This window comes from Salvia miltiorrhiza, chromosome 2, assembly GCF_028751815.1.
Source record: "Salvia miltiorrhiza cultivar Shanhuang (shh) chromosome 2, IMPLAD_Smil_shh, whole genome shotgun sequence".
In the NCBI taxonomy this organism is placed as follows: Eukaryota; Viridiplantae; Streptophyta; class Magnoliopsida; order Lamiales; family Lamiaceae; genus Salvia; species Salvia miltiorrhiza.
In genome coordinates, this window is record NC_080388.1 from 60,756,074 (window position 1) to 60,767,587 (window position 11,514).

The following is an 11,514-nucleotide window of genomic DNA, read 5'->3' on the forward strand; positions in this document are numbered from 1 at the left end:
TATTTCTAGATATAGACTTTGAAAAATAAAAAAATCATAACATTTTTTTGTTTTATCATTAAGTAACACTTATATAAAATCTAAATTAGAAATCTAAATACCAAAAATTGAATATTAATCTCTCACATCTAATCTCCCTACCTCCTCCTGCGTCCTCCCTGTCTCTCTCGACTCTCTCTCTCCCCTCTCGACTCCGCCGCCGGCGCCGCTGCCCCGCGCCGGCCCGTCGCCGCCCACCCTTGTCGCTGCGTCGCGCCGCCCACCCTCGTCTCCCTCTTAATCTCCTCTCTCTCTGACTCAAATGCACGCACACCACACCGCGCCTGAAATCCTAGATCTATAATCTACAGCCACCTCCCTGCCGATTCCCGTCGACCGCACGGCGGGAAGGCCGCCGCCTCCGAGCGCAGCCCAAAGCCCCCTCTTCTCTCCATACTCCGGCGACAACAGCGGCTCCTTTCCGCCGCCATGCCCTAGCTTCAATCCGCCGCTGAACTCCCTCTTCCGGCCGCACCACCTGTCCGACCACCACAGCACCAGCCCAGCCGCCTTCGTCGCAGCGCAACACCACCGCGACCCACTCCAGAACCGCTGCCCCCCACCATCTCCCGGCATCTACACAAGGCGGCTTCATGCGCCACCCATCGTTCCTATCATGAACGCCGAGGAAGAGCCACCAGTCGGCGCGATTTACACCATACCAGCAGCGCCAAACACCTCCTGCCACCGTCTCCCGCCGCCCAGTCACCTTCGCCCTTTTTCTGTCACCACCGTCAGTTTCCAGACACTGCCGCGCGGCCCCAGCTCCAATCTCAACCCCGCTGTCTGCCGGAGCGAGCCCTGCCCTCCTCCACCGTTCAGGGAAGTTTATTTCTTCATTTTTGTGTTGTTCCAATCAGGACTTGATTTTTTGCTAAATTTGGGCTCAAATCTAGAAAGAGGCTTCCCCAAATTAATCTATAAAAGGATTTGAACATATTGACGCTATTAAGTCCAGATTTTTAGATATATTACACTATTAAAGACTAAGATAAATGAAATAAATTTTATGATTACAAACTCATTGATATCACTGCACTTTATCTTTTTCATTGTTTTTCTTGTTGGTTTCATTATTGGCGATATGAGATAACTTGAATGTGGGATTAGGACAATAAGATCACTGATACTTCGGCTGCTGAGGCACGAAGAGGGAAGGATATCCAAGGAATTCCATGGGAGAGGCGAAGCATATCTAGGGAGAAGTATAGACAGACTAGACTAGAACAGTACAAGAATTATGAGAATGTGCTCCACTCCGGAGAGGAATCAGAAAAGGTAACGTTCAGTCTTTAATGATAGCTGAATAGAGTTAGTTAGTTAGCTTGCTTTTGTGATTCTAGAAGTTATAAAATATTGTATTATTGATTCTAAAGCATGTATAAAGTTTGGTTCTGTTCTGAATTTCTTAGGAATGCAAAGTAACTAGGAAAGGTGGAGCGTATTATGAATTCTGGCAGAACACCAGATCAGTAAAATCAACCATTCTTCATTTTCAGGTAATTATGGGTTGTATTCTTCTTTGATGTCTGTTGTTCATTTTAACGGCTGTAAGTTGAAACTTTGCCAAGGTTTATAAGTATTAGAGTTGGTGTGGTCAATGGTTGCTTTGAAACCTGCTGTTCCTTGTAGGAATGCATTCCAAGATCATGCTGCACTTAGTTTGTCCAGTTCTGCCTAATTGATTGCATACATCTTGAATTTAGAGTAAAGAGAAGAATGAATTTGCATTGGCAGGCATCTTGAATGATTCAAATTGTGATTTACTTTTTTAGTCTAATTTATATGTTTAGTTTTCTATTACTTTAGACCTATTTTAATTTTGGAGTCTTAGGTAGATTAAGTATGTCATTATGTGGCTGACGCATAACCTGAGATTAAAAGTTTCTGGTGTAATGCCAGGAGTTATCTGGCCTTTTGTCGTCCTCCATTTTTCTTATTTGCTACGTGCTGGGTACCAGCCTCTTTTGCTCACTTGATTCTGTTTGTGTGCTCTCTCTATTTGGATGAGACTAACTGAGGGATTGCAATGTTCTCATCTGCTAGGATGAAGTTTGTTGTAAAGTCTAGAATGATGTAATGATATTTTGCTTCCATGGAGAGTTTCTCATGTTAGATGTGTTTGGATGTGCATCCATGATTTTGTTACAGCACATTGACAAAGTCTAAATGTGAAATGTACTAAATGGATTCTCTCCGTGCTGTGATATCTTCACTTTTCTTGTAGATCCAGTTTCACAATGAGATTAATTGAGATGCATAAGAACATGCTGAATATTTTCTCAATGTATATTGAGCATCATTGTTTTTCTTTGGAGATATATTGAGCATCATTGTTGGTTATATTGAATACATGGTTTCTGAGTTTCCCTCTGTAACTGTGATCGCAGTTGAGGAACCTTGTTTGGTCAACATCAAAGCATGATGTTTACCTCATGTCGCATTACTCAATTATTCACTGGTCTTCATTAAGTTCCAAAAAGACTGAAGTTCTTAATGTCTCTGGGCATGTGGCTCCGGCAGAGGTGCATCTCTTCCTAAATGATCATATGCTGAGTAATTTAAGTTTTGGGCTCTATGCTTCCTTTGTACTTATATAATTTCGCTGACTGATATTATCTCCTTTTATAGAAACACCCTGGAAGTTTGCTAGAAGGATTTACTCAAACTCAAGTTAGTACTCTGGCTGTCCGTGACAATTTGTTGATTGCTGGGGGATTCCAGGGCGAGCTTATTTGCAAGGTAATTCTCTCTCGGTGAAAGATTTTTTATTTTGCCTTTTTTCAGATTCAATTTCATAGTATACAATTTACTACTAATAGTTGTATTCTTGGCTGCTATGTATAACCTTGATTATTGTTCTTTCTCAAACCTTACTTTCGGTCAGGGATATTTTGAGGCACTTCTCAATTTGTGTTAATTAATAATCTTCCACTGTATGCCAGGAGCTGAATATTGAATGGCTTTCAGATCATATAAATGCTCAGATGCTAGATATGAATCCATCATCATCATCATCTCTTTCTTGCATTGTCTTTCTCATTCTGAATGCTCTGAACGCACATTAACATGTCTTTTATGCTTTCATGCCCAACAAGAGTTGTATCTTGTATATTTCAATGAGAGGAGCTCTGTTTTGAATTAATTGCTGTATCTTGTATAGCTTGTTAGGCTGTTTGTCTGTGCAAATAGGAGAAGCCACTTATTACATGACTTTTTAAAAAGCATATTCACTCACATGTGTCACCAACAGGCAACAGGTGACTCATTTATAAGCTTCATTCCCTTCTTCATTCCCTCGGACTATATTCAACTATACGGTATATATGTAACGTTGTGAGAGAGAGCAGAGTTGAAATATCTCTTTCATATTTCTTTTATTTAAGAAGCTCGGGTTGGCTATGTTTTGCAGGTGAACTCGCTATGAGGACTACTACAAACGAGAAGGCTGAAGCAGAGAACGTCGTTTCAAATGTCTAGCAAGTTGCGCGCATTTGTAATATTTTTTAATTAAACATCTAGCTAAATAGAATATATGTGAAGTTTTCATTATATTTAATTGGATGATAATGTATGAATATTTTGGATGATATATAATATTGTTATTGTTGATTTTATCATTTTGTCGTTTTATAAAAATTGCAAAATTTAAAAATATACTACAATTATATAAAGTGCAAAAAAACTGTTATAAAAGGTGCAAAAACCGTTATAAGAAGTAAAAAAAACTGTTAACTATGATGGAAAAAAACAAAAAAAAAATACAAAATAACGGACAAATTCTCATATATAACGGTAATAAACTGTTATGTATAAGCATTATAGATAACGGTTTCATACCGTTATGTATAGGAAAAAAACTGTTAACTATGATAGGAAAAAAAACAAAAAAATACAAAACATAACGAAAAAATCCTCATACATAACGGTATAAACCGTTATGTATAATCATTATAGATAACGGTTTCATACCGTTATGTATAGAAAAAAAACTGTTAACTATGATAGGAAAAAAAACAAAAAAAATACAAAACATAACGGAAAAATCCTCATACATAACGGTATAAACCGTTATGTATAATCCTTATAGATAACGGTTTCATACCGTTATGTATGAGCGTCTCGTACCGTTATCTATTCTCACATACATAACGGTTTTTAAACCGTTGTCTATGATACGTATCATAGATAACACCACTATACACAACGGTTTTTTTGCTCATAGATAACGGATAAAATCCGTTATCTATGAGCGTTTTTCTAGTAGTGACAAAATCTCCGGTACATCCGGATATACCGTACACTCGGGTTGATCCGTACCTAAATCTTGACCCGTATGTTAATTCAAACCCGCATCCTGACCCAAATCGTGTAAATGATACTATTCAGTTATATAAATGACATTGCTTATAATAGACATTATTCAATTATATAAATGACACTATAATATTTTAAAATGTTATAGTGTCATTTTTAATCTTACATTGTTATTTAAAATAGGGTTAATTTGCTATAAATTCACCAACTTTCCACGATTTTGAATTTAGACACGAACTTTCAAATCTGCCTGACAATACTCAACCCTTGCACCTGTTGGGTCCCGAGGTGCTATAGAACTGGTGTATGGGGGGATACACTAGTAAGCTTTTTCAAACTTTTTCTTTCGACTGAAGGTGTCAAAGATAAGACTGAAAAGATGAAAGGTCACTCAAAGGAGTTTCAGAAGATTATAAAAAAGTTCAGTCAAGCAAGGAAGAAAAACTGAAAGCTGTAAATGACACAAGATTTTTACGTGGTTTGGAAACATGTTCCTACATCCATTGTCAATCGATCAGGCCGACGAGTACTCGCTTGTGCTTACAAGTGCACAACAAATCTTATGACTGAAACAACTGTTTCAAATTGTTTCAGTACCAACACGTTGGGTTAGATTTCTCTTCTCTTTTCTCGATCTCGCAAATACGCTAAGACTTCACTCGTCTTGCTTGCGGGGGCTGAGAGCTATTCGAGTCTAGACAACCATCTATAACTCTATCACTCAAACTATCTTTTCGCTCGGTTGAAAATGGGTTTGATCTTCCAACTAAATTACAAATAACAAGCTCTCTGTAATAAGTGCTTAGGCTAAAGGTTTACAATATATTGCCTAAGAGTTCTAAGAGAATGTAGGTAATCAGGAATCTGATTTTGAGCTTTAAATATTCTCTTTTTCGATTCAAACTTCGGATGATAGTGAGTAGGCTGAGTTGCAAATTTGGCAGAGGTTCAACTTGTGTGTTTGAATCGGTAAGAGTGAATTTGAACGTTGAGCCTATTTATAGACAATGCCCTGAATAGATCCGTTGGAGAAGATGTTCTTCAAAAATTGCCGTTGTGAGACATACTTGAATTTGGTCTCAAGTCTTCAATCTTCTGTTCTCCATAAAGCTAAAAGAGATAACGTCTTCTTTCGCTTGAAGATGGTGTTTGCAGGCTGAAGTGACACGGAGAGAGAGGCTTTGTGTTAGGAAGGACGATCTCCTATCTTTAGCATTTAATGCTTCTGTCATTTGCGTTAAATTCACCTTGTACGTCGTTTGACTACTTTGACTTCTTGTGGAACTGACTGAAGCATTCCAAGATATCAGTCCGAATGTTGTCAAATAGACTTTAGTGCCATTTCATCAGTCGGCTCCGCTGATCATGTATCTTAAAACTCATGCTTCAGTTAAATGTTCTTCAATCTTCAGTTTGGCTACTTCAGACACTGGTCTTCGGTCTTTGCCGCTTCAATCTAAACTAATATAGACCAAAATACTTAAGTCTGGAAAATAGTATTAGTCTAGATAGACTTTCTACCAGTTTTAGTATCATCAAAACAAGGAGGTTGGATATATCTTTTTGTGTCCTAACAATTTTTCCCTTTTTGATGATGCCAAAACCTTACAATTGAGTTCCTAAGGCAAGAAGAAAATAACATGGATTTCAGATTGCAAAACTGAACAGAGGACACCAGTTCTCCCTAAACACGATAACCTTTATCCTGCAATCAGAAAAAGACTTAGAGAATAACAAGAGAGTAAAGCATGAAAAGAGTAAATATCGGAACAGTGCCTGGACAACTAGTAATTGTCTTCAGGATGTAGAGAAAAATCATGTCATAGAACAAGGAAATTGACGAGTTATCAGTTTCAGATAACATTCACAACAATGAGAGAAAACATAAAGCATGAAAAGATAAATCTACGGTTTCTGTCCGTAGATCCGATAAATTCATTCTCTCAAGTCCTTTGCCCACTCTGGCTGAGATTCCTCGGTAAATTTCCAGGTGTCCGTGATGACCATGATTTCTTGTTCCACCACTTCTTTATCAAAAATTCCATTTCTGGTGGGAGCGGTGATGTAATGCAGTAGAGGAGGATGAGCTGCATTCACACTGTCTGCAGTGACAGATAGACGATTCACTTTCTCATTGTCTCCCCAGTTGTTGAGAAAATATATCCATGCATCCTTTATGGTTTGTTCTGGAGCTTCTTTTCAGATTTGCACAAATTTGATACCGTTTGGTGAAACTTTCTTTTAATCCAATCCACCAGTCACTCAAGTTACTTGGCACCCAGTAGTGTTGGTATTTCACATTCTTTGTAGTGAAATAAGATTTTGGAATTCCTGCCTCCAAGTAAGGTTTCATGCGTTGGTATGACTTCAGTTGTTTATCAAAAGGTGAAGGCAGAGAAGGAGCATGAGTTCCTTGGACATGGGTTCCATCCATATCCAATCTTCGTCTGGCATGAAGTGGCTCATGTGCATCTTCATTTCTGGATCTTTTGAGGCTTTGTGAGGATGAAGCTTTGAATGTTGGGGCAGCATTTTCTCTAGTGATGGCATCTCTGGCTTCTTTTACAAATTCTTCTATTCGTTGTTTTGCTTGCGCTCTAGAGGTAGGATTTTGTCGACTGTCTTTCCTTGATAATCTTTTCCCCTTTTTGGCATCGTCTAAAAGGGATGCAACGGAGGCTTGCAGTGTAGCGATCTCTTCGTAAAAATGGAAGACGTTTGCAAAGTCGGCCATGTGCTTGACTTCGAGCATATCCTTGGTTAGCTCGTCCACCTTTTCTTTGAGAGGGTTGATCTTCGTATCAACTTTCGTATTGATCAGTTTATCGACTTTTACGTCTTGAACCGATACCTGATATTGGAGATTTTCAATCATGGTGGTGAGCTTAAGGAATTTCTGGGCAGATTTGTCAATTGCATGTTATCTCAAGATTGCCAAAGTGTCAACCCTAGCTTGCATCTTGAGAAATTTAGCTTAAAGTTTTGAAAATTGTGAGGTGACTAGTAAAGTCTTTTGGACGCGCTCTAAGAATTGAACTTTGAGGAGTTCAACATATTCTCTCAACTTCTTGTGTCTTTGATCCTCAACAGTTAGATGGAGGATAAGATCATCGTGTACATCCTTAACATAGAGTCCTACTGCGTCGACCTGCTGTTGTAGCTTTGTCGTAATTTTGGTACTTTCATTCAGTTGTTTCTTAGAGTGGTGATCTTTTCTTGCTGTTCTTCAACCAGCAACTCCAATTCTCACTATAAAAAAAGTAGCTATTACTACATAGTTATAGTGACATAAAATATTACATGTCATAATAAGATCTTTATTGTGACATCAACTATTTTATTATTGATTATTAAATATTTATTAATTATTATTGCAACACTGAATCCTATATGTCATAATACTAATCTTATTATGACATTATAGAATGTTGCTAAACATCTACTATACGCTATTACAACACAACATATTATATATCGTTATACCTATATAATTACGACATTTCAATGTGTTGGCAAAATTAATTTTGAAAGAGAATAATTTAATATTTTATTTTTAAAAATAGTATTGCTTAATTCGTGTATACATTAGATGATTTCAATGAGATACACATTTTTATATATAGGTGACACCCATTGAATGACAATGAAGCGTCAAGTTCTTCCATTGAAGAAGTTTCTACTAGAAAAAGCTAGACGTTTCAAGGAAATTTAGATTTTACTTAAATATTGTAAGTACTATGTTTCCATTTAGGAGTATCTACTTATGAGATATTAGAATAGGTTTGATATTTCTTGGTTATCAATTACTGTTATTAGGCACTTTGACTTTTAATTTAAAAATATTTCATTTATCAAAAGTAATATATTTTTGTTTAGTTGTTATATATGTTTAAATCATTTTTATTCTCAAAATTTATAGTATTCAATACATTTGAAGCTAATAAATCAAATAATATGAATTTCTAAATTATTACCTTTAATTATAACGACATAGAGAAATGTGGTTAAAAGTACTACGTAAAATATATAACCACATCTTTCAATGTTAGCAATTAATATAAACTGACATTTTACATTGTCACAATAAATCACACCAGGTGTTGTAATAAAGTATGATTCTAGACAATAAAAAATGTAGTATTAGTTAGTTTTCGTGACATTAGTAACTGTTGTATTATATTTTTAAAATCTGATAAATAATTAACATATTATGACATTATCAAGTGTCACCATAGCTAATTAACCCTTTAGCTACACTGTTACACGCGACACTAAAAATCAATGTGGAGATAGGTTAGATGTTGCAATAAACTATTTATTGGGACATTCTCAGGTGTCTTTTAAAGCTATTTTTTTTGTAGTGTCTGTCTTTTCTTTCTTCTTTCTGAAAGACATCAAAGGCAGAGAAGATGTGTTGGACATCAAAGGCAGAGAAGATGTGTTGGTGCCTCGAATATCTAGATCTTCAATTTCATTCCTGGACTTCTTAGGTTGCTCAAATTCATCATCAGAAGAGTTTGACACGCCAAGAAAAGTGGATTCAGAGGCAGGAGCTTTGGAGGATTCACCCTTGTCAGCTGGAGTAGAAGAGAAAGCTTCAGTATTGAGTCTCTCTGACTTATCAGTGGCTTCATCTTCCGGATGTGTTGCCTGATGGGTAGACTGAGCTGCTTCGGTCGTTTGGTTCTCTGGAGGAGTAACACATCGAATAATGAAGAACAATGATAATTTTTTATAATTAATTCGATTGTAAACAGTGTTACATGCTTGTTTTTACCAAAATTGAATATTGTTTATTTTTGCTCGATGGTGAATGCCATCGAGTAATGAAGAACAATGATGATTTTCTTTATAATTATTATAAAGAAAATCATCATTGTTCTTCATAATAATTATAAAGAAAATCATCATTGTTCTTCATTACTCGATGGCGTTAATCATCAAGTGAAAATGAACAAATTTCAATTTTGGTCATTTTCTCAAGATTTATTATGATATTAAGTGTTCTGTCAGTCTTAAATAATATTTTGTGCTAAAGTTAATGCAAATTAAATATATTAAGTATATTTAGTTATTGCACTAGAGCAAATGATTGGAGTTTAGTGTATCTCCTACATAAAAGATAGCGTGGATATATATCTTGAAAATCAAAAAATGTTATGCATGTTGATACAAAACATGTAATATCGACAATAATTATCATTTATAGTGTTATTTAATAGGCAAATTCATACTCATTGATGTTACAAATATGTAACATGGTTTACAATCACAATCATTACAAAAAATCATCATTGTTCTTAATTATTCAATGGGCTACTTGATGTCGTTCACCATCAAGTGAAAATGAACAATCTTCAATTTTCTTCATTTTCTTAGGATTTTTATGATATTAAGTGTTCCGTCAGTCTTAAATGGCATGTTTGTGCTAAAGTTATTGCAAATTAAACATATTAAGTGTATTTATATATTACACTAGAGCAAATGATTGGAATGTAGTTTATCTCCTACATAAAAGATATTGTGGACATATATCTTGAAAATTAAAAGATATTATGTATGTTGATACGAAAACATGTAATACCGGTAATAATTATCATATGTAGTACTCTTTAATAGTCAAATACATGCTCATTGATGTTACAAACATATAACATGGTTTACAATCACAACAATTATAAAAAAAATCATTGTTCTTAATTACTCGATGAGTTACTCGAACGTGAAAATGAACAATCTTCAATTTTGATTATTTTCTCAAGATTTGTTATGATATTAAGAGTTCCGTCAGTCTTAAATAGTATGTTTGTGCTAAAGGTAATGCAAAACAAATATATTAAGTGTATTTAGCTATTGCACTAGAGCAAATGATTGAAGTGTAGTGCATCTCCTACATAAAGATAGTGTGGACATATATCTTGAAAATCAAAACAAGTTATGTATGTTGATACAAAACATGTAGTATCTATAATAATTATCGTCTATAGTGTTATTTAATACTACATGCCCATTGATGTTATAAATATGTAACATGGTTTACAATCACAATAATTATAAAAAAATCATCATTAATCTTAATTACTCGATGGGTTGCTCGGTGGCGTTCACCATCGAGTGAAAATGAACAATTTGCAATTTTAGTGAAAATAAACATGTAACATGGTTTACAATCACAATAATTACAAATAATCATCATTGTTCTTCATTACTCGATGACGTTTACCATCGAGTAAAACTGAAATAGGATAAGGGAAATAGTACCTGCGGCAGCGGCTCAATACCTTCGATTCTAGGGACCACCAGTGGTCCAACCCGCGACCGCAGATCAGACCGCGGGTACTGCTGCCCTTGCCGCATTTCAATTTTACTCGACGGTGAACGCCATCGAGTAATGTTTATATATATATATATATATATATATATATATATATATATATATATATATATATATGTATGTATGTATACATGTATGCATGTATGTATGTTTTTTAGATGGTAATGTTTATATATGTATGTTCTTTAATACACTTATTATACTCTCGTTGGCTCATCCTCGCCAAGTACACTTATATATGTGGTGGACGCCGAATTCTACCAAATAATTCCTGCAATACTATCAAGAATTAAGTGAGTATAATGATAAGCAAGGTCGAACCACAGAGAGCAGGTAAAATCATCCAATTCCCTAAAGACCTAATTTGGTGTAGCCACCACGCCTTAATTTTAAGAAAATATGAATTAACCTAAGAAAGCAAATTAAATCAATTAAAATAACTCTAGAAAAAAATCAAGTAAAGGTAACTTGGCTCGAATAAATTCACACTAATTCAAATCTCTGATCATCGACGCAAAAATTGATTAATCCCTATCAACCAACCAGTTATAGGATACCGTGATACGTACTGACATACCCCAATTCCTACTGTGTCGATAAACAGCTGGAGACGCCAGACCTGCTTATTTCCCTTATTAAAATATAACCTAGCTGGAGACGCCAGACTTAGATTCAATATTTTAATAGCATTAAGAGAAGGAACTTAATTTAGACCAATTATCCTATATATATACACTAGTAATAATCAATCCACCAATTTATTCCTACCACGAACATGGTAATTTTATCACTAATCAGCCATATTCCAACAATTACGGATTGGA

At 35.5% G+C, this 11,514-nt stretch overlaps 1 protein-coding gene across 1 annotated transcript; it reads left to right on the top strand.

Annotated features, from left to right (window-relative positions):
- The first annotated feature begins 655 nt into the window (after window positions 1-655).
- On the top strand, window positions 656-3,107 carry LOC131009830 (uncharacterized). Its single transcript, XM_057937236.1, has 6 exons — window positions 656-865; window positions 1,150-1,317; window positions 1,452-1,538; window positions 2,430-2,564; window positions 2,671-2,781; window positions 2,985-3,107. The coding sequence occupies exons 1-6, from the start codon at window positions 656-658 to the stop codon at window positions 3,105-3,107; spliced, it is 834 nt and encodes a 277-aa protein (XP_057793219.1).
- The last annotated feature ends 8,407 nt before the right edge of the window (window positions 3,108-11,514 follow it).